We start from the raw sequence: 24267 nt of genomic DNA, 5'->3' as shown, positions 1-24267 counted from the left end.
TGTTATATAATTTAATCTTCACAACAGCCTGATAAGGTGGTTACTGTCATCATCCCCATCTTATAGATGAAGAAACTGAGGCTTAGAGGGATTAAGTCATGTGTTCAAGACCACACTTGTAGTAAATGCCAGGACCTGGGCCACTTCACCAGCACCCGCACCCGTGTGCCTACCACTGCACTGTACTCTGCAAGAATTAAATAAGGTGATGCAAGGAAAACTTTTGGCAGACAGAGCAAGCACTCAAAACATTGTGCTCATTTTTTCATAACAGTGATACTGATTATATGATGAAGTTTTATGTGAAAGAAATTACACATTTGGTATATTGTGTTAGATAAGTGCTTTTTCTCCCTCAGTGAGGAAGACAAACCTCTCAATTTCAATTTCAGTTTTTCAACCAAACCAGAGGGGAGAAGATAATGCTTGCCTTCTGCCCTTTCATTCTCCTTCCTGAGCTGCACTTGGGGACCAGAAGTGGGCTTTGCCATGGACAAGTTGGCGACTCTTTCAGGGGTTTCTCTTTAATGTGAGGCCACTTTGAGAGGGACTTTAGAATCTCACACCATGGGTGGGAAGTGTAAATTGGTGCAAGCTTTCTGAAAAAGTCGCATCTTTGAACCTGGCTGCTTTACTTTTAGGATCCACAACTATGGATATGTGAAATTGTTTCGCTGGCAGCATATCCATCACAGAACCGTTTTTAATGCAGAAGAAATGGGAAGGATTCAAGGTTCAAAGATTGGAGATCAGTTATATAAAGCTTGCTGTGTCCATACTATGGAGAACTCTGAGGTGACTGAAGATGTCATGGGAGACTTCAACAACATTAGAGTCAATCAGGAATACTAAGTGGAAAAAACAAGTTATAAAACAATGTCTGTCCATCACGTACTGGATTTTATCAAGTGACTACTAGGTACACTTTAGTGGTCTAGGCACATGGGATACAGGAGTGGGAAAAAAATCTGTCTTCCTTGAGCCTATGTCCTTGAGCCTATAGATAACAAACAAATTAATAATTAATTGTCAATATGTTGATATAGTGATTATTGTTATAATTACTTAATCATAGACAATTACATATCACTAAATAGGTACAAAGAAGTATTCTATAAAAATATAAGGAATAAAAATCAGAGTAAGAGGACAGACATGTTGGCGTGGTAGTGGCATTTTTGCAAGGATCGTCAGGGAAGGCCTCCCAAGGGAAGTGATATTTGCACAGAGGCCTGAATGAAGTGTTGGATTGAGCCTGAGACTATCTGTGGGGAACTGTATTATAGGCAGAGGGAACAGCAAGATCAAAGCCAGTGTGAGTATGTTTGTTAAAAGATAGTGTGAACATTGTATGTACTGAAAGACACGTGTGCTCAGGAAAACCCATTTGTGGCTTTTTCTCTTCATTGAAGTCACTAACCATTTAAAAGGGGCACCTCCCCACTGCCACCATCACTGTTTCCTGGTCATTCCAGGTGGCTGCCCTGCTGCTGCCCCACAGTCCCTGTCTGCTAAACTTTGTGGGAAGAGGCAGCACGTCCTTTCTGTGAAAAAATTTGGTCTCTCAGAGCTGCTCTGGCCCTGGAGCCCCTTCAGCACCAACCAGCTTTAGACTGACCTCTTGGTCCCTGCCTTCTCTGTGTGCCTGCATGAATACACACACACAAATGCACATACACATGCATGCACACACATACACATGAGCACATGCACATTTGCATGCATGTATGCACACACACACCCCCCACCATGAGTTCCAGGACCCCTCCCAATCTCTATGTAGGCTGATTATAAACCACCTTGCATGGAAGTCTGAAAGAACACTCATCTAATGTCAGGTTCCAGTAGTAGAACTTGAGGTAGTTTTCTGAATCTTCTTTTGCTTGTTTTTATTTCAGTTTTTGTAATAATACATGTACTTGGTTAAAATAAATTCAGCCAGTAAAAGATATTAAAAGGATTTCATATCCCCAACTCCTTGCCAAGTCCCACGCCCCCAGGGAATCACATTTAAACATTTCTGGGGGCTACCACAATAATCCTAAATAATATGTTTATCTTGCTGTTTATTGATCAGTCAACTTTAGACTTTTATGAATAGTTCACTTTTTCCTATCTCCTTACCTTCCCCTTGGAAGTTTTATTAAAACTTTTATTATATGCTGGTGACCTTTATGACTTTAGCATATCGAAACCATTATCTTTAGTATGTATACCTTACACAGTCTGTCTTGACTGCATTCTGTAAGATTTTGACTCCGTTCTGCAAGATGGGGAAATTAGCATCTCTGAACTACCCTCGTCATTCCTCTTTCTCTTTACAGCCAGGCTTCTATCAGGCTGTCAATGATTTTTAATTTTTCTTTCAATAACAAATGCAAATGTCTTGACAGTGTGATCCTTTTATGCTTTGTCTATAAATAGGGTGAAAACTAAGTAGTTTCTAAATTATATAAATATTATCTTCTAGCGACCAAAGTCATGACTTGAAATTCATGGAGAGGAAAAAAAAAAAACTTATTCTTGGCTGTAACACATGGGCTCCTTGAAGAAAAATGGGTCATCATATTTCTTCTTCCACTCAATTAGTTTACAAAATCATACAACTTTTCATTCGCTTCATAGTTAGACCATATTTTCTTGAGCTCTTTTTAGTTTTGATTTTGATTTTCCCAAAGCTTCTAATGGCCTTTCCTTATTCTTGTTGACAAAAGAAAGATGTGGCTCCTTCTTCACCATTTCTCTTCATCCATGTAGATTCTTAATTATACACTTATTGAATGCCCCATTTTGGCTGCTTACATTCCAGATCTGCTGCACAATCCTGGGACTTCTCTCCATTGTACTCCTGGGACAGTTTCCTTCTATTTAGAGTCCCAAGATCCTCTTTCGTGGATGGCTTTTGGTTCTCCTGGAATACACCTTGAGAATTTTCTTTTCCAGAAAGCAATCTTACATATCTGCAAATGTCTTTATTTTGCCCTCTTGTGATGATGGATTGGCTGAACATAGAAGTCTAAGTTCATGCCATTTATTCTTAGAAAATTTATGCTCTACTGTCTTCTAACATTCATTGTTATTGACTACAAGTTTTAGCATCATTATTTTTATCTTTTTGCAAAATATTATTTTTTTCTGTGTGAAGCCCCTAAGTTCTCCTTATCTTTGAGGATCTGAATTTTCATGAAGATGTAGCAAGGTCGGTTTGTCTGCTTTATTTTGTTTTATGTTCCATTTATTGTTTGGGCAATTGGTAGGCCCTCTTAACCTAAAGACTTTTCCCTTTCTTAGCTTGGGGAAATTTTCTTCTATTATGTCTTTGATTTTTTCCCCCCTCTCTTTCATTTTCTCTTTTCTTCCTTTGTGGAATTCTGTTAGATGCTGGACCTCCTGAATTGAACCCCCATGTCTGTTTTCTCTTGTATATTCCATATTTTTGCCTTCTTATTGTACATTCTAGAAAATTTATGTTGGTTTTAACTTTTAGGACTTCTGCTAAATTTTCTATTGATCCTGTTTTCTATTTCCAATAAGTTGTTGCTTATCTTCTACATATATTTCACATCACCCTAGGCTGTTGCACGGATGCAGTATCTTTTCAAACCATTATGGACATTAATTAGAGTTTAAATTACTTTCAATACCCTGAGTTATCTTTTTTTGTCCTTTGTTACTTGTTAGTTTATCTTGGCTCTTTCTTCTTATGCCATTGGATTGTTGCAAATGGCTGGTCATTTTTTGTCATCTATTCATATTTTTGAAAAAAGGACTTGGTGAATAAAGGTAACCAATATGGGCCTCCTCTGCCATTGGGTAGATAAGTATTCCCAATAGACCTCTCTTTTGGAAAGAGTTTAGGGCTGAAAGGTGGGGGTGCTTACCAAGAGCTCCAAGTTTCTGAGTTAAGCAGGCAATTGACAGGCTTTGCTTTGGTATACTTGGATGACATCTGATGGGCAGGCATGTAGGGGCTCCCCCAATGCCAAACAAGACAGGCTTCTTCTGTATTAGTCCATTTATGTTGCTAGGAAGGAATACTTGGGGCAGGGTAATTTATAAAGAAAAGAGGTTTATTTGGCTCATGGTTCTGTAGGCATTACAAGAAGGTGCCAGAATCTGCTTCTGGTAAAAACCTCAGGAACCTTTTGCTTATAGCAGAAGGCAAGGGGGCCTGTGTGTCACATGGTGAGAGAGGGAGCAAGACAGAAGGAGGGTTGTCACACTCTTTTCAACAACCAGCTCTCGAGTGAACTAATAGAGTGAGAACGCATTACCACAGGGAAGGCAGCAATCCATTCATGAGGGATATGCCTCCAAAGCCCAAAAACCTTCCACCAGGCCCACTTCTAGCATTGGGGATCACAGGTTAACATGAGATTTGCAACTGGGACAAATATCCAAACTCTATAGCTTCACTGTATGGTGTTAATCTCCATATTGAAGTCTTAAATCTAAAGTAGATTGTTCAACTTCAAAAGAGAACCACTTTATCTTTTGGGCCTCAGACCAATCATCCTCAGACCAATTGCCCATTTGTTATGGAGTAGGGATGGGGGACCAAGAGACCTCATTATTGTCTACACAACCATTAAATTACCTTTCTGAGTACTGTCATAATCCAAGGCTGCTCTCTGAATCAACCAACTCAAAACTGGGCCTTCCAGTTAGAGTCCAAGCTCTTCCATCTGTTCTGAAGGACACTGTTCTTTGTTACCTTTAGGCTATCGTTGTCAAAATCTCTGATTTTGCTCTCACCCCGATTCTTTCCTTGTATAGATTGTTTTTTATCTTTGGATATCTTCTCACGTTTCACTGGGGTCTGGAAAAGAAGAGCCACTAAATGTGGAATTGTCCTTCCATTGAATTGGAAGCCTTTATATTCCTGTTGCTTTTCTGAATTTTCTAAAATGAGTGTGTATTATTACATTTATAATAAGAAAAATAAAAACAGCTGTTTTCAAAATGGAAAGGCTTTAGAAATTTGTTCTCATCAGGCATAAAAGAGAAGAATTCCTTTTTTTTTTTCTTTTTTTCAGATGGAATCTCACTCTGTCACCTAGGCTGGAGTGCAGCGGTGCTGTGGTGCTGTCTTGGCTCACTGCAACCTCCACCTACTAGGTTCAACTGATTTTCCTGCCTCAGCCTCCCAAGTAGCTGGGATTACAGGCATGTGCAACCACGCCCAGCTGGTTTTTGTATTTTTAGTAGAGATGGAGTTTTGCCATGTTGGCCAGGCTGGTCTCAAACTCCTGACCTCAAATGATCCACCTGCCTCGGCCTTCCTAAGTGCTGGGATTACAGGCGTGAGCCACAGCACCTGGCCTGGATCTTGCCAATGTTTTATACCAACCATTGTAGCATTAACCAGGAAACTACTTTCTCACAGTGCTTCAATCTGAATGAGGAAGAGGCTAGAGAATTTTGCTATCTTCCTTGTGCTTTTTATTTTTGCAAGATGAATTAGAAATGTTGTTAATACAGTAAGAATATTAAATATAAAGCCTACTATTAAATGCCCTGAAACTTTGTGGTTTAAAATGTCAAGCATTTATTGGTTTGCTCTTTGGAGTGACTTAGTGGATGGTTCTCCTGGTCGCACCTAAGGTCACTCATTTGTCTCCAAACTATTGGCCGATGGCTTCTTTCACCTGTCTGGGAGTTAGCTGGCTACTGGCTGGGGCAAGAGGGATGATTGGGCCAAGTGTTTCTCATCACACAACAGGCAAGCTTGGGCTTACTCACGTGATAAAGATTGTGGGATTCCCAAGAGCAGCAAGAGAGGAAACTGCAGGGCTCAGCATTCACACGACACCACTTTCACCATTTTCTACGGTCAGAGAAAGTCACAAGGCCAGCGCAGATTCAAGGGGAATAAACTTCACATCTTGATGGACGGAGCTGTGAAGCATTGTAGCAGTTTTGCAATTCACCATTTAGTAATTCTAATTTTCTGTTGTCTAATTCTGTTTTCCTCAGGCTTCTGAGGGCCCAGTCTCTGGAATGGTTCTACAATAATGTGAAGAGCCGCTTCAAGCGCTTTGGCAGTGCCAAGGTTCTGAAGAACCTGTACAGGAAGCACCGGCTGGAGAGTGGTGCGTGCTTCGACATTCTAGGTACTCTCACTTCCTGCCACTCTAGGAGTCTTTGGTGGGCTGGTGGGTAGAAGGCCTGGCTCAGGGGCCCTGAACACTGGAGCACACTCACCTGGGACAGATAAATTTGCTTAACTATCCGGCACTAGTGAGAAGCAGAAATAGAAGGACAGATGCCAGAGACTCTGCTAAGTTTTGACTCTTGGTTCCAGCATCCCCACTGGGCTAGAGCTTATAAGTTAGAAGCTGTGAACACCAAGTACTTCTACAAATTGTGATTATTTTAATCTCAGATCAAAAATTAGGTATTCTTGATCATCATCCCTTAATGATTAAAACGTTGGAAAGTCATTTGCCCTTGGCTACAGAGAGACTACAACTGTCCCTGGAGGGCATGCCCTCCACCTTCCTTTCTTCTTACTCCAAAATTCTGTTCGTATGGCCCAGAAGCTGATGTGGTAGGAGAGTGAGAAAAGTGTCTGCTTCCTCCCAGGAAACTTGAAGGATGAATTTTTTTTTTTTTACCTGTGCTGTTTTTATACAGTTGAGACAACCAAGTTCATTGGAATGAGAAATTATATTCTTTAGTCCTATTAGATCAGCCAGTAGAAAAGAATGGTAGTCAGAATATGGACAGCATGCCTTCCAAAAAGTCTGTTTCTTTCTATCTAGTGGCAGGTTTTTGTTTTTTTTTATCACTTGGCTAACACAGGTAAATGCTTTTTATCCATGAGAAACAAGGAAGAAATCTAATTTGGAGCTTTTTCACCATCATTATTTTACGTCGTTTTCTCAATAGAGTCTTTGGTTGTGTCTTACCTAAAAATATGCCAGCCACTTAGACAATGGGGAAAATAGAATGGAGGCACTAAACATGGAGAATCATTAGGGTCTTCTGTTGTCATTATTAGAATCTCTGTCTTTCAAACTGCTCAGGAAAGCTATAGCTAAGAGAGCAGTGCTAAAGGTTTCCACATATTATGTTTATCACCATTTCACCAATTTCTCTAAAAGCTCTGTAGGAATGGAGGCAAAGAAGAAATAAAGCTTAAAAGTCATACAGTTAGCAGGTTTTCAACCCAGAGAGAGATCTGAAGAAGGTTCATGAATAGAATCGGCTCACTCATTTGCATCCCATCCTCCTTTCCTCTCTTGTACATCCTCGGGTATGCTGAATATGCCCCTTTAAATGTCAACAAATTCAGATCTCGTAGGTGTTCTTTACCACTTAATGCACATTGAGGAATAAAGCAAACATGTGGAAAACCCTGTAGAATAGAGCAGAATTTTTATTTCCTTCCCTTTCTCTCTAAGTCTCCACAAGTGGAGAAGGCAGGCATGAATCGCAAGTGGGCTAGTATTGCAGGGCTTTGAAATTTACAAGGATCAGTTTCAAAGGAGAATTCTTTGCTAAGAATAAATATCTGCCCTGATTGAAGCAGCTTTAGGTGCTGGGCCCTCTGTGATTCACCACTTTCTTCATCTGAGTCTCAATCACAGCACTTATCACATATCACATTGCATTCAGGATTACACAGCTGCCTCTCCTGCCAGACTGTGATATGCAGGTGGTAGCTTGTTTATCTGTGTTCTCAAAGCGTGGCTCAAGGTCTGGCACATCTTATGTCTTCATTATTGTACTAGTTCAACCTTAAAAGCATTTTATGGGGCCAGGCATGGTGGCTTATGCTTGTAATCCCAATATTTTGGGAGGCTGAGTCAGGAGGATCACTTGAGACCAGGAGTTCAAGACCAGCGTGGGCAACATAGCATGATCCTGTCTCTACAAAAAAAAAAAAAAAATTAAATTAGCCAGATGTGGTGGCATGCACCTGTCCTTTGAGCTACTTGGGAGACTGATCTTGGGAAGATCACTTGAGCCCAGGAGGTTGAGGCTGCAGTGAGCCATGATTGTGCCACTGCACTCCAGCCTGGGTGACAGAGAAAGACCCTGTCCAAAAACAAAGCATTTTATGGATACCAAGCCGCTTCATAGAAATATGAGAATCAGTTGCTTTAATACTATTCATATCTCCATTTAAGTGAAGATTTCTTTTGGAGAAACATGAAGACAGGCAGACAGGAGACAATTTATGAGATGGTACTCAAATATAGAAAGCCATAGTCATAAAACGACGAGATCTATTCTACAAGCTACATAGGAAATTTAGTTACACTTCAAGTAGGGAGAAATCTTCCAGGGCTTAAGTAGCCTCCTGGTTGTGTGAGATGACTCAAGAGCCATTCATTAGCTTTTGCTTGTTACCCAATACCCTTTGTAGGTTTGTCATCTGCCATCCTCGATTCATGACTACACATTAGAATCGCCGAGGGTACTTTGAAAAAAACCTTCCAATACCCCAAATCATTGTCCACCCCCCATTAATTACTGCTGAATTTCTGGAGGTGGAATCCAGTATACGTATTGTTTAAAGTTGCCTGTATTATTCTAAGGTACAGCCAAGACTGAGAACAAGAGCCTCAGCTAGAACTCAGAGTAATTAGTTCAGCAGTGTTCTTCCAACTCTATCTAATGGTACTTCTTTTCAGAATTTTAATTGTCAGAACATGATATGCAAAATCTGCATTGCACAAGGCATGTGCTATGCTCCAGGACTCTTCGTGTAAAACTCCTTTCACCTACAGAACGTCTTCATTATGCGGACCACTGTAGTTTGCCATGAAACCACTCAATTCAGGTCGGGCACAGTGGCTCACACCTGTAATCCAGCACTTTGGGAGGCTGAGGCGAGCAGATCATGAAGTCAGGAGATCGAGACTATCCTGGCCAACATGGGGAAACCTCGTCTCTACTAAAATACAAAAAAATTAGCCCAGCATGGTGGCACTCGCCTGTACTCCCAGCCACTTGGGAGGCTGAGGCAGGGGAATCGCTTGAACCTAGGAGGCAGAGGTTGTAGTGAGCCGAGATTGCGCCGCTGCACTCCAGCCTGGCAACAGAGCGAGACTCCATCGCATAAATAAATAAATAAATAAATAAATAAATAAATAAATAAATAAATATATTCACTGAAGATTGCTTCAATCCACACAATCTCACATATCACCCATCACATACACACCTTGTAGTGCCATCAGTTCCTCAGCAGTGCTCCCAAGCTAACCTTACTCCTTCTCCTGCAGCTCACAGCAGGTGACCAGATTAGCCCTAAAAGAAGACTTGTTTGTTTTATCAGACAAATCTAAGATGTATTCATTTATTCAGCAAATATTTACTGAACACCTACTATGTGCCCATCTGGCTTAAGATGTTAGAAGTGAAGAAATGAGCAAGACCCTGCCATTTCAGAGCCAAAACTCTAGTGGAGAAGTCAGATGAGTAAATACATTCATAAATGAAATAATGTCCAAAGGTAACGAGTGCTCACATGGCTTCTCTGATAGACCCAGCATGACTTTTTTTTAAATTTAATTTTATTTTAAGTTCCGGGATACATCTGCGGGACGTGCGGGTTTGTTACATAAGTAAACATGTGCCATGGTGGTTTTCTGCACCTATCAACCGACCACCTAGGTATAAGCACCACATGTATTAGCTATTTATCCTGATGCTCTCCCTCCCCCTGCCACCTTGACAGGCCCCAGTATGCATTGTTCCCCCTGCTGTGTCCATGTGTTGTCACTGTTCAGCTCCCATTTATAAGTGAGAACAGAGAACACAATCTGACATTTTTAACAGTTATCCTAAAAGAAGCACTACATGAAAAAGGTAAAAGTTGCCATTATTAATATACTTAATCTTCAGACAATTGGATAAATAATATATGCTTTTATTTAGTGTTAGATAAATAAATGGGAAAAATAAACCTTGCTTTTATTATCATTCTATATCTAATTTTGACATGATTCTTAAAGAGTTCTATTGCTTCGTCTGGGATTTGATGGACAAATGTGGTTTTCTAAAAATGCTGAGCCACATGAAATTAGAGTTTCCGCCAACTCATGAAAAATAGTGGCTTCATGTCTTCTGGCTGTTTAGCCCATGCTTTCCAGAACAATTCAGCCCCTTTCTGCCCTCGAAAGAAAATCACATCATCCTAAATGACACCAACGCTCCCACCTCCAAATTTAAAAGGGAGACAGAAAGAGACGTGTTTTACTAGAAGATTTAAAGTCATACAAAACTAGAGCTTGTCCTCTGGTGAGGTTAGTCTTCCAAAGACTTTTTCACATCTCCCTTCCCCTTATGTTTCCCATGGCCCTCCCCATCCTCTCAGCAGGCAACCTCAAATCTTCCCTCCTATGGCCTACAGGGCATGCCAGGCAGGGACTTGCCCCTGCATGCAGCTGCAGTGGGAGTGCTGTCTGCCTTCTCTGTTGCCTCCCGCTCCCCCTTGGTCTTGCATCTTGATATCCCTCTCACCTTCCAGGAAAGTCTAAAGGTCACTTCTTGCTTATTCAATCTCTGTCTTTACTGGGATTTATAAACACACCCAAGTCTCTCCTGTTTTCTAAACCCCTCCTTGACTGCATTTTCCTCCACTCATTGTCCTGCCATCCTCTTTCCCATCACAGGTCAACTTAAAAAAGTAAGCATTCAGGGCTTCCATTGTCTGCCCTTCCTCAGTCTACACTCACCTTCTCCCCCTTCCAAGCTATTCTCCACACAGCAGCCACAGTGCACTTTTAGAGGCACAGATCTTACCAGGTCGTCTCTGTGAAACCTTTAAGGGCTTCACATGGTGGTTGGGATAAAGATCCAAACACTGATGTGGCCACCATGACCTGCATGGCCTGTGTCCCCAGGTCACCTCACCAGAGCTGCTTTTTCTCTCTGCAGCCCTGCCACGCTGACTCTCATTTAGGCCTTCAGATACACCCTTTCCTCCCAGGACCAGTCTCTGTGCAAGCTGTTTGCTGTGCCTTGTATGTTCTCCCACTCCCTACACCCTTTGACTGATTCTTCACTGCTTAGGTCCATCTTCCCTGCTGAACCGTCCCATCAAAGCACTTAACCTATCTATAATTTCATATGTATTTTTACAAGTATTTGATTAATGAATTTCCCACATGAGAATCTCATGCTTGTCAGGGTGGGGTGGAGGCAGGTTTAGCTTTGCTTATCAGTGTGCCCCTAATACCTAGGCTGAAGCCAGGCACCTACTAATGCTCATAGACTATTTGCTGGATGAATGAATAAATTCTAGATGCAGCCATGCCAAGCCACACAACCAGTAATTTGCAGGTCCAGGAATTGACCTCACATTTCTCAGACTTTAGTCTATTGTTCTGTCTTTGACTCCATATTGCCTGCAAAGAAGGTATGGGAAGAAAGTTGGGGTTGGCAGCAATGCTGCACCAGGAATCAGTGTGAGAAGAAAAAAGCAATGGGTCAAAAATGTTAGCATTATTGTGGGAACTCATGAGTCCCTAAACCTATTTGCAAGGCTAACAACCCAGGTGTGTAATAGCAGTCTGCCAGTTCAGTGACACAGAGCATCAGTGTTCACTGAAGACCTTTGATAATCATATTCATTCTCTTCTCCCACTCCTACCCTGCCAGGAGGAAGCCTTTTTGAGTCAAACCTGGAGAATGAAGGAAGCATTTCTGGCAGTGATTCAACATTTTATAGGCAGTCAGAAGGTAAATTTGCTTAAGAGTTTACAGCTACTGGGAAGTTGGAGGAATAGAAACACCTACAGGTACAGGTACTGCCAGGGTCCGCCAGGTGCATTGTTACCCCAGATGCAACTATCTACTACTATGTGTGAGTCTCCCTGGGTCACTTATTATTGCCAATTGCATGAATCCATCATATGGCCATCCAAAGTGTGGCCAAGGGAACAGCATTCATTGCCCAACCATCAATACTTTACAGTCAACTAGTAAATATTCTTCTGGAGTTGGAACGTATCAATCAACCCACTCACTTGTGCATCTCATATTAAAATATTCCCTTAAAGAAGGTATCATTTACTGATTAAATTCTACTTTTTTATACCAATATAATTGCCCCCTTAGAGCAGTGGTTAAAAGCAAAACAAACTTCTAATTTCTAAGAAACCTTTATCACTTCAATTCTTTGTCTGAAGTACTGGACATTGATAATCAGTGCCCCCTGAATTGCCTTCCTCCTGTGACCCCTACAGCTCATCTGTACTGTCTATTCTCTCTTTGGGGGCTGTGATGGTTAATTTTGTGTGTCAACTTGACTGGGCTAAGGGATGCCCAGATAGCCGGTAAAACTTTATTTCTAGGTTTGTCTGTGAAGGTATTTCTGGAAGAGAATAGCATTTGAATCCATAGACTGAGAAAAGAAGATCTACCCTCATGAGTATGAGTAGGTGTCATCCAATCCATTGAAAGCCCAGATGGAACTGAAACACAGAGGAAAGGTGAATTTACTGTCCCTCTTCTGAAGCTGGGACATCCATCTTCACCTGCCCTCAGACATCAGAGCTTCGGATTCTTGGGCCTTCTAACTCAGGACTTAAACCAGCAGCTCCCCCATTCCACAGCCCTTCACATTTGGACTGAATTATACCACTGCTCTTATGGGTCTCCAGCTTGCACACAGCATATCATGGAACTTCTCAGCCTCCTTCATCACATGAGCCAATTCCCATCATAGATCTCCTATTTTATATCTATATATATCCTATTGGTTCTGTTTCTCTGAAGAACCCTAATACAGGTGCCTTCTCATGAAAATTCTGTCCACTGTTATCCTTATTACCTGCAGCTCCTCCATAGGTTACCACACACCATTGTACGACCTCAAGTGCACCTCCATTTGCTGCTGAGCCAGAAATGCCCAACCTTGATTTCATCCCAGAGTTCTAGGCTCAGATTTCTAATGCTTGGCCATTAGCACCTGAAGATCCTATAGGGTTCTTAACCCCAACTTGTCCTAGTCAAGCTCTTTAGCCACTTAGGTCCACCAGTGAGAGATATGTTTCCTTCAGTCCCAATCCTCATTTCCCCCAAGCTACAAAAGTACTTGTCAGCCCTGTTTTCAATCTTACCCTTTTCTCTCCATTCTAAACCCCTATCCTTCATACCTCTCTGCCCGAAACTCTGCCCGAAATTAGTGTTAATTTCAGTGGCCATCTGTATCAGCAGGGTTCTCCAATACACTAAATATATATGTATGTACATGCACACACACACACACACAGATTCCTTTTAAGGAATTGGCTCATGCAGTTGCAGGGGACTGGCAAGTCCCAAACATACAGGGTAGGCCAGCAGGTTGAAAACTCAGACAGGAGTTGCTGCTTCAGTCTTCAAGCTGAATTTCTCCTCTAGGAAACTTCAGTTTTTGCTCTTAAGGCCTTTCAAAGGATTGAATAAGACACACCCACATTATGGAGGACAACTCTTACATGAAGTCAACTGATTGTAGATGTTAACGACATCTAAAGAATACCTTCACGGTAACACCTGGACTAGTGTTTGATTAAATAACTGGGTACTATAGCCTAGCCACATTGACACATTGACCATCCCACCATCTAGCTGGTCTTCTGAACTTTGGCCACTTTACCTTCTTAATCTTACCCCCAACCCTTGCCAACCTTTCTCTCTGAAACACTGACCTGAACCTTCACTTTTTACCCAGAGTTCCACATCACTTTCATCTAAGAATTATAATCATAGCATCCAAAGCCTTCCTAGTTACAGCTCCAGGTGCCTACCTTCCAGGAGTCTACACGGATAGTTATGCATGTCTCTTAGTGGTTACTTATATGTCTAATCACCCAATATCTTGGAAGGTACATGAAAGCACGGACTCAACTTGTCCATCAGGTTGTCACTGGGGCCATCACAGAGCCTAGCACACAAACGGTACTCAGTAAACATTTGTTTGATTCAACAAAAATTTGTACTATTTTCTGTGAAAAATACGTTGGTGACTATCTTGAAGAAGAGAGAGGGGAGATACAGTGTCTACCACCAGGGAGCTCTTAGTGTGTGTGATGACAATTTATATCGTGTAGGCTCTAGTTATCAAAACATTGGAAAGACTGTGCTACCTGGTGGTGTGCAGAGCCCTGGGCCGAGCTGCCCCTATGTGGCTCTATCATGACTGTCATAGCTGGCTTGTGACATACTCATCAGCTAGCTAGATCACTTTGACCTTAAGTGGATTGTTTAGAGACTTTATTATGTTTGCCAAATGATACTTTCTGTCTACATCTGTGTCCTTAAGAGTCTAAGAAGCTTGAATTATTTTTTAATTGAGTAATTAATGAATTGATGTATTCACACCCTGTCTCATTCCACAAAGAATTTTCAACAGCTTACAGGAGATTTGCATGTGTTAAATAATATATGAGTAGGAGACGATAAATGGAAACAGGAGTTTGAAATTGGGGAAAAGGAGACCCAGGTACCCAGCCCTTGCTGACCTACATTCCTGCATGTGATGTGACTTGGACTTCTAGGGAAAACTAAGAAAAGGATGATAGAAATTCTCACAAGTAAGAAGCTAAAATCTAGGATCTCAAGGGAAACAGAACTTTTCCCAGCACTTAGCTCCAAAAAGAACTCTCACTTGGGGAAGTCCTTTACTTTCTCTCATTTGTTGCCATGTCTTAAAAAAAAAATGTCCACTAAAAATATGGTAGCACGATATTTTTAAATCATGTTAGCTTGTATTCGTGTCAGTTTTGTGATTAAAATCAAGGGCTTTGAATTGGAAGGAATTTGGAATGGAATCCAAATTCAAATGCAAAGGAATTGGAATCCAACTGCATTCAAATCTTAGCCTTCTTGGCTTGCTGTGTACCTTGGGTGAGTTATTTAACCACTCTGTGCTTGAAATTTACCATCTGTAAAATTGTACCTATATGGCACCTACTTACCACTGGATTTTTGACAGAATTAACTGTGATCATGTATGTGAAACTCTGGGCCTGGGGCCTGCCATGTGACTGAGCTCTGTGAGGTTGGCCAATGTTGTTAATACTGGTTGATAGTCTAAAAAATTATACCATAGAGTTTATATCTGCACTAAGTCATATGCACAGCCCAATGTCCTTAGTACATTTAATAACATTTTCCCCATCATCACAATAATACATTATATGGACAAAATAAAGCATAATCTTTATCTGAGAAAGTGGATGAAGAACCATTATTTCCTTATATTAAGCCCTTTTGTTCAGTCATCTTTAAGCCACTCTGTGTGCTTGGACCAGTGCTTCATTTTTGTATGATCATATTCATACAACAATGAATGTGATCAATTCTCGTTCTCTGAAAGTGACCTGTGGGAAGGGGCCAGGGGCATGGAGCCTTTCTGAATGATGAAAGCAAGCCCAGAACCTGGGACAGACCTCAAGCAAAGGGTGAGGCTGAAGGGATTTGAGAAGATTTGTTAGAGGAGGAATTTTTGGGCCAAGCCTTGGGGTCCATGGGAACCAGCTCAGTTATGGAGCACGAGACTAGGAGGGAGGAGGAATGAGACAGCAGGCATGAAATAATCAAATAATTTGTTGCATATGGGGCTCGGGATGTGAATGATGCATGGGAGGCAGTTGTGAGGCAGGTGGAAAGGGTGAGGGCTTTGTGCGCTATGGTAAGCAGCTGAGAACTTATCCCAGAGCCCTTGAAGGATTTAAGCAGAAGAGCTTGAACAATCATTTTATTCATCATTCCCTTTTAGAAATGCTCTTTGTTCTGTTTCCTGTCTAGGACATAGTGTGATGGACACCTTGGCTGTGGCCCTACGGGTGGCTGAAGAGGCCATTGAGGAAGCAATTTCCAAAGCAGAAGCATATGGGGACAGCCTGGTAGGACCCCTCCTGCTCCTCTCTGCGGGGGGAGGTGTGGGTTGGGGTCCTGGCTGCCAGGAGAAAGTGCAAGTTGTCAGGAAATCAGTGTCTCAGAAGCTCTGACTAGAGCAGGGCCCTCCCTCTGCTTTTGTGGTCAGGATTCTCTTTGCAAAGTGATTGCCAAGTCAACCCAAGTCCACCCACAGCACACAGCCATTCTCTTCCCTCCGCAGGACAAGCAAAACGAAGCCAGTTACCTGCGGGACCACAAGGAGGAGCTAACTGAGGAACTGGCCACGACAATCTTGCAGAAGGTAGGTGGGCCCTGGCAGTGGGATGGCTGCAGTTTCCTGGCTGGGCCCGGTGTAGGGACTCTGGCAAGTAGCAGATGAAACATGGGGAGTGTCTCTGGTACTGTATCTTCTGTGCCTTCTCACTTTAGCCTTTTGTGCCCTGGGGACCCATGCAGAGGGAATCTATTGCACTGCTCTGCAGTCACTCCTGCTAGCTCCGTGCCCTATGCTGTCCCTTGCACAGTGTACCTGTCAATTACTTCTGAGAAACCAACCACCCCAAAACTCTGTGGCTTCTGACAAGGATCTTTCTGTCTTCCACAACCAATTCTCCAGCACCAACTGAGAAGTGAAATTCCATTCAGATACTAACTTCTTCCTGCAGTTAGTGCAGACCCCACATTTAAGGGCCCAGTCCCACAAGACTGCCACTACTTCAGACACCAGCCACAAGTTTCAGGTATCCCCAAGCCACCACACTTCTCCTTACCCTGCTACAAATTTGGGAGTTTCCATGACCCTGGACCCTCAATTCAATGATTTGCTAGAACTCACAGAACTCAGAAAACTGCTTTACTTACCATTACCAGTTTAAAATAAAGGGTACAGGTGAACAGCCAGATGAAGAGATACAGAGAGCAGCAGGGTCTGGGGACAGGATGTACAGAGCTCCCATGCCCTCTCTGTGAACATCACTCCACCAACACATCGATGTATGTACCAACTAGGAAGGTTTCTGTGCCTTGTTGCATCAGAGTTTTTAGCCAGGTTTCAGTATGTAGGCATGATTGATTAAATGATTGATTACCTGATTGAACGCACTCTCTAGTCTTTCTGCTCCGAGCCCTCTAATCATGCACTGTAGTTGGCTTTTCTGGCAACCTGCCGCCATCCTGAAGTTATCTAGGGACCTCACCTTGAATCACCTTGTTAGTATAACAAAGACACTCCTAACACTCTAATCATTGCAAATGTTTTTTGAAACTGTGCCAGGAAATGGGGACAAAGACCAAATACAGACGCCCCTGAACTTACAGTGGATGGAGTTAAGTCCAGATAGTAACCCCATCCTAAGTTGAAGGTATCAGAAGTCAAAATGCATTCAATACACCTAACATACTCTTAATATATCCTAGCTTAGCCTAGCCTATCGTAGATGTACTCAGAACTTGCATTAGCCTATAACAGGTCAGAATCATCTAACTCAAAGCCTATTTTATAATAGTGTTTAATAGCTCATATAATTTATGGAATGCCGTCCTGAATACACAGCACTTTCCCACCATCGTAAAGTCCAAAAATCTTAAGTCAAGGACTATCTGTATATATGTTGTGTTATGCCACAATTTACTTCTTGCTCACACATCTGCAGTGGCTGCACTTCCAGCCGTGGGTTGGGACAAAGTCGGCTGCAGCATGTTCACTCTGGGTCCCAACTGAGGGTACATCAGCTGCCTGTGGCCATGACAGGAGCACAAGCCAGCAAGAGGAAGCACACAGTGCTTATTAAGGCCGAGGCTTAGCTCTGGCTTACAGTTACTGACTCCCTCCTCTCATCTCATTGGCCAGAGCAAGTCACACATCGAGTCCAAAGCCAAGGGCTGGGATGTAGAATCTCCCTATACTAGGAGGGTCTGCAGAGTCACACAACAAAGTGCTGTATGCAGGAAGTGTTGAAAAACTTCAGTCTTCCCTTTTGGTCACAATAATTCACATCCCTTCCATATGCCAAGTAGACTTACCACACCCAAAGACCCCCAAATGTCTCATCCCATCACAATTCAAAGTACATTTGATCCACTTTTAGCTCTTTTTTAGCTGGAGATCTGTAAACTAAGCAAACGAATGATCTCCCCCCCATATACCCAACATGCAATGTTTGAAGAGGGACAAAGAGACAGCACTGGCCCCACCCACCTGCAGAGGGGAAGAATGGGAGGCACTGGGGGTCACTGGTCCTCAGCAATTCTGAAATCCTGCTGGGTAACATGGCTGGGTCCCCACCCTGCCAGGGGAGATGGCACCTCAGTTCATTGTTCTCTGGGCTCTCGGCCTTCCTTTTTATCCTCCTGTCTGGCCTAAAGGAACATTGAAGAATATGCCCATCTTGGTGGCTTAGCACATTTCTTGACTGCTTCCTGCCTATAGGAAGTTGAAAGCCCAGAGACCTTGGTACAGATGGACTTACTAGGTCCAAATGACTGTGCAAATGAGCTGGATCTGGAGCCATTCTGGTGACTCTTGGTGTCTACCCCCTTGATAGGGCTTCCAGATGCTTCCTAAAGTCAGGACTTACAACCAGAGGCTCTGGGTTTGAAATCCAGCTCCACCATTTATGAGCTGTGTAGCCTTATCCAATAACTTAGTGTCTCTGAGCCTGTTTCCTCATCTATAAAAATGGAAAGAATTACAGTATGCACCTTCTAGAATTAAGTGAGGTAAAGCTTACACAATACCTAGCGTGAGGTCTGACACATGCTAGGCACTTAATAAATAGAAGAAGCTGTTAACATCATAAAAGGATTATTTGCAAACTGTAGAATGCTTAGTACGCCCAAGGCTATAGTTGTACTGGTTTCTCATAGAGCAGATCTGAAACAGCCTAGTGTTCTGTTGACATTAAGCTTGTAAGTGACTGAAAAATATTCCAAAGATGGTCCCAGTTACCCCAGATAACATCAGGAGGCCTCTCTAATAACTTGCCCCTTTTTTGTCCTCCCCTCCCCAGATTATACGAAAACAGAAGAGCAAAAGTGAGCAGCAAGTGGAAGAAGAGCCAGGATGGCCACATCCCCAGAGTGGCAGCACAAAAGTGGCAGATGAAGGGACCTCAGCATCCCCTGGAGGCCACCGCACTCCTGCTGCCCTCTGGGTGAGTCCCCAAGCAGTGCTGGCCTACCCTCCACATGTGCAAGTCTGGGGCACACATTTAACCCTCTGTAGTTGAATCAGGTGGCCACTGGCCAGGGTAAAAATTTCAAAAAGATGGGGAGCGAAATTGAAAGAGAAAGTGAGTGTGTGTCAGGGGCCAGGAGGGGTAAGAGAGGAGAGAAAAACACAAATGGTCTATTGACAATTATAGAAATAGATTTTACACAGAGACCAATTTAGGAAAAATACAAATGCTGATAGGCTGCATTTTTTTTTTCATTCTGAAAAGAATTAGTACTGAGTCCAGTGGGGGGAAATAACTTTATAAGGACCATGTGTATTTTTATAACCTAGATTGCTTGCTTTATTGAAACGGAAAAGTGACCGCAAGAAAATTGCCACTGCTATTTCAACCACCAAAATGGTCACATCTGGACACAGGAAGTCACAGTGTGGAGCCAACCTTTCTGTCTGTCACCTTGAGTCACAGAGCTCAGTGGTCTTCCCACGACCCAGGGGTTTGGTGCTGCTCCTGTCTGCAGTGGAGTTGCTGAGCCTGTCACATCTGTTGTTACTGGTTTGAGTAAGCCCAGTTGAGAATGTGCAAAGTGCTGGGGAAGAAGCTGGGTGGGGTAGGGTCTGCAAGAAACCGAGGGACTGGCCAGTAGGGCTCTGGTTCTGCTAGATATAGGGCAGCACACAGATGCACTTCAAAACTGGAAAGTTAGACATGGGAAAGGCAAGGCCAGGGGCTCACCCCATCCCCACTGGGGGTCCAGTGGCATTCATCCCTGCATGAGCAGATTAAAACAAGGGTGTGCAAAGCAGCACATGGTAGACTTGCAGTCCACAAGGGATCAGCATAGGTCACCTACATAAACTCCCTTGTCCTCGCCAACTGCCAGATGCACAGGGGTTACAAGGAGTATCTTTATGGCTTTATCAGAGATTAAACTTCATTGATTTATCAGCAGAACCTTTCTTCGTCAACATGCTGTCAGCTTGTTTTACTGCTGCTGTCATGCGTATGCTCAGCACCAAGGAGAACAAAACAAATAGAAGACTCCATGCCCACCCTCCAGAGCTTTATAATCTGGTTAGCAAGGCAGGAAGGGACACGGGTAAGGCTGGTAAAAAAAAAAAAAAAAGAGAGAGAGAGAGATAATGGGAGACAGTACATCATTGGGTGCTGAGTTGAAAGATTAAGAATGGAAATGGATTTGGAATTCAGACAAGGGGCCTTTCCAGCAAGGAGTGGAAAGGGATCCTACTGGATGGAGCAGGGGAGCAAAAGTCCTTCAAACAGCCTGTCACTCAGACTGGTCACAAAATCAGAGCTGCAGTTCCTGGGCTCAGGCTGCAGGCATGACATCACCTTGCATTTGGGGTCTTTCTGAAATATTTTCTGCAAACTCAAAGTATCAAGTCTTGGGGAGTTCCAGAAAGTGGAAATTCCCACAGCACCCCAGACTCAACCATGAGTCAGTGAGTCAGAGGCAAGAACAGAGAGCTTGGGCTCTGTCTCTGCCACTCCTGGGGTAGGATTCTGGACTTGCCCTTGACTAGGTATGAGACCTTGAACAACTGTTTAGTTTCCTGTCTGTAAAATGGAAATAATAAGACCTGCCCTAAAGGATGGCTCTGAGGATTCCTTGTGTGGCCAACACAGTCTTTATTGAGCTTCCACTATGTGCAAGGTACTGTGCTAGGTGCTTGTATTAGTTTGTTCTTGTGCTGCTAATAAAGATGTACCCAATACTGGGTAATTTATAAAGGAAAGAGGTTTGACTCACGGTTCCACATGACTGGGGAGGCCACACAATCATGGTGGAAAGTGAAGGAGGATCAAAGTCACATCTTATGTGGTGGCAGGTAAGAGAGCGTGTGCAGGGGAACTCCCCTTTATAAAACCATCAGATCTCATGAGACTTATTCACTATCACAAGAACAGCATGGGAAAGACCTGCCCCCATGATTCAATTACCTTCCATCAAGTCCCTCCCACGACATGTGGGAATTATGGAAGCTACAATTCAAGACAAGTTTTGGGTGGGGCCCCGCCAGACCATATCAGTGCTACAGAGACAGTGGTCTCTGCAGATACAGCAGACTCCACCATCTAATGGTGAAACATGAGGAGTGCCATAAACAAGTAAATAACAACAACAATAACAAAAAACACAGGGGTATGTATTTCAGGAATTGTCATCAAGGGGATGGAGGGGAGGGAGTGCTGGGGACAGGTAGATGCTTGGTTAGGGAGCTGTCAGGGAAAACCATTTTTAGGAGATGACATGAAACCAAGACTTGAAAGATGAGAGGTCTGGACGCAGTAAGAGGAAGGGCACTACTACAGGGGGAATGATGTGTATGGAGGCTCTGAGCAGGAAGGAACTTGGTATGTTCAAGAAATAGAATAGTGGTTATGTGGCTAGAAAATGGGGTAAGGGGCACAGTGGCAGTGGCAGGTGACTAAATGAGACGTGGACATAGTTATTGCTCTATTATTAACTTATTTCTACATTTTGAAATAAGGGTGACTGTATCTTCAAGGTATCCCCTATGAGTTATGAGCTGTACTTCACTGTGTTTTGGACAGCAAGGCTCCAGGCCCAGAGAGCAGAGCTATTGGCGTATCACTTACTCACCTGCTCCAATTCCCAGACCACCTGCTGCCAACAGCCCAACCCCACTGTGGGTCCTCACCAGTGCCCTCTCCCCTTCCTTCCCACACACAGCCAGATGGCATCAGCTTGCTTCTCTTCTAAGATATCAACTCACCTATTAGAACATTTCCATCCACTCACTGCATCTTGGGGCTGTCTCATTCTTCCTTTATCAGAAGCTGAAAGCTCTTTCTCTGACCCTGTCTCATTTCCCCTTGCACTAAAAAGACCTCACTCCCCAGAAACAGACCTTTCCTGATTCTTCCTATTGGCATCAAGTGACTGCAGTTCTGCACAGTAACTAAAATTCTCACGTAAATCCGGTGAACAGAGAGGCATGGGAAGGGGGTCATCACAGAAAGCTTGAACAGTAATGTTAATAATGGAGTGATAGTCAGGTATCTGTAGTAATAACACGGGAACAATACCTTTTCTTTATATAAATTTTATATGCAGCGGGCTTTCACACATTGTTTCCTTAGCTCCACATATGAGCACCCTGCATTGTCCCCATTTTACAAAGGAGTAAACTGAATCATAGCTACCCCAAGCCACTGGAACTAAGTGATTGCAGGTCTCCTGGTTCTGAGCATTTCCTACACTCCGTTGTCTCCTGTTCCCTTGGGAAGCTCCGGACATGGAATGCCTGCTTCCCCACCAGATGGTCGCTGGATCTCCTTGTCATGCATATGGTTAAAACTGGACATAGTGCCCCTCCCACCTCCTAGAGACCAGAGATGCTCTGTGTATCATTAGAGATGTAGGACAGTGGGTTCTTGTATCATAAGCCAAAACGGTGGGCACAACAGTAATGACAGCCAATAGTGTTCCCGTTTCAGCAGCAGGACAGCAGAGGCATTTCATCCACACTCCTCAGCCAAGCACTGGCTGAAAGCAGCTTCAAATAAACAACCATGACCCTTCCCAAGGGGAATCTCCCGCTTGGCTCATCAGCTCACTGGAATGAACTCAGTCCACCCAGGACACAGGTGTGGCCACCGGCTGTTTTCACTGAGGAAGACATTTAGAGGCACAAGCCAGAGTCTCATGGGATTTCCCTTTGGTTTACTAAAACAAATACCTCTCAGGATTTTATTTGTTTTGTCAGAAAAAAATCTGTCTTGCCAAACGCCGGCCTCCTGCACAGCATAACTCATGGCTATGCTTTGACATCAATGTAAAGAGAACTTAAGCATTTGTTTTTTTTGAAGCAAATAGAGGAATATTATTTATTTTGAGATTTTTATATAAAAATGGGGCCTAATGGAAGCCCCTCCCTGAATGTAACATATCTTTTGAATTTCCATATGCAATACTTTGCAAGATATGTCCACCTCCACCCAGCTTGAATCCACCTTTTAGGGAGGGAGGTGGGAAAGAACTGTGCGGCTGTAGCTTGGGAAAGCACCATCAAGGATACTGACACATACCCTTGGGTGAGCACCTCTCTTGGCATAACAGTGTAACCACCCAGATCATATGCCTGGCAGGGGTGCAGGCACCTTACAGGAGGAACAAGGTTATCAGCTGGCTCTTTGTTACTGCAACCTTCATCTTTATCTTAGACATTTGATCAAGGAGACTCCCTCCTGTCCTCTCCCTGTGAGTTCACACTATCCCGTGATTTTCAATATGTAAACAGCATACTTTTGTCAACAGTATCAGGAAGGAAGAAGTATATGCTCTGTCTTCCCCCCGTTCATACTTACACTCATGAGGAGCTGCCCCAAGCGAAGAAGCCTGAATCTGAGAGTAAAGAGAAATCTGTTATGCACTCAGCTAGGTCCTGGACACAATTTTCCCTTGAGAAGCCACTATTATCAGCCCCTTCACGATTGTCTGAGGTCACACGTGTTCTGGATTTTCCACAGCTCAGCACCGGGTGTGTAGTAGGCATCTTGCAGTACAGGTCCATGGCGGTTGATGGCCGAACAAGTCTATTAGCGGGGCTATAATGGAGACCTGGACTTGAACCTTTCCCTTCAGGTTTCCAGGATACCTGTGGAGGAGGAAGAGTGTACGAATTAAGGTCCCAGCAAAAACACTGGGATCCATACCCTCATAAATCATCATTTTTAGTACCTGACTTGGTTTAAAGACAAACACTGTGATTAGAACTTTTAAAAAATGTTATTGGAGGCCAGGTACAGTGGCTCATGCCTATAATCCCAGCGCTTTGGGAGGTCAAGGCGGGTGGATCACAAGGTCAGGAGATTGAGACCATTCTGGCTAACACGGTATAACCCCATCTCTATTAAAAATACAAAAAATTAGCCAAGCATAGTGGCGGGCACCTGTAGTCCCTGCTACTCGGGGGGCTGAGGGAAGAGAATGGTGTGAACCCGGAAGGTGGAGATCGCGCCACTGCACTCCAGCTTGGGCGACAGAGCAAGACTCTGTCTCAAAAAAAAAAAAAAGTTATTGGGATGGAGAGCTTGCACTGTCCCAACTGTGGTGATAAGAATGCATTAAGTCTAAGGCCGGGCGCGGTGGCTCAAGCCTGTAATCCCAGCACTTTGGGAGGCCGAGACGGGTGGATCACAAGGTCAGGAGATCGAGACCATCCTGGCTAACCCAGTGAAACCCCGTCTCTTCTAAAAAAAA

At 43.3% G+C, this 24267-nt stretch overlaps 1 protein-coding gene and 1 long non-coding RNA gene across 3 annotated transcripts in view; one reads left to right on the top strand and one right to left on the bottom strand.

Moving 5' to 3' along the window:
- The window catches only part of MYRIP (myosin VIIA and Rab interacting protein), a 425120-nt gene that overhangs the window by 316900 nt on the left and 83953 nt on the right, over positions 1-24267 (top strand). For both annotated transcript variants that reach the window (XM_011984307.1, XM_011984308.1), the window contains 5 exons: positions 5977-6113; positions 11617-11697; positions 15754-15851; positions 16067-16147; positions 18855-18998. In XM_011984307.1, the coding sequence (XP_011839697.1) occupies positions 5977-6113; positions 11617-11697; positions 15754-15851; positions 16067-16147; positions 18855-18998 (541 nt within the window). The remainder of the gene's footprint in view (positions 1-5976; positions 6114-11616; positions 11698-15753; positions 15852-16066; positions 16148-18854; positions 18999-24267) is intronic.
- LOC105542669 overlaps positions 22089-24267 on the bottom strand; it is a 129447-nt gene continuing 127268 nt past the window's right edge. The window contains exon 3 of the long non-coding RNA XR_001006508.1: positions 22089-23662. This is a non-coding gene — a long non-coding RNA (uncharacterized LOC105542669). The remainder of the gene's footprint in view (positions 23663-24267) is intronic.

The sequence above is a fragment of the Mandrillus leucophaeus genome, unplaced genomic scaffold (genome assembly GCF_000951045.1).
Source record: "Mandrillus leucophaeus isolate KB7577 unplaced genomic scaffold, Mleu.le_1.0 Scaffold265, whole genome shotgun sequence".
In the NCBI taxonomy this organism is placed as follows: Eukaryota; Metazoa; Chordata; class Mammalia; order Primates; family Cercopithecidae; genus Mandrillus; species Mandrillus leucophaeus.
This window is presented reverse-complemented; position numbering and strand designations above follow the sequence as displayed.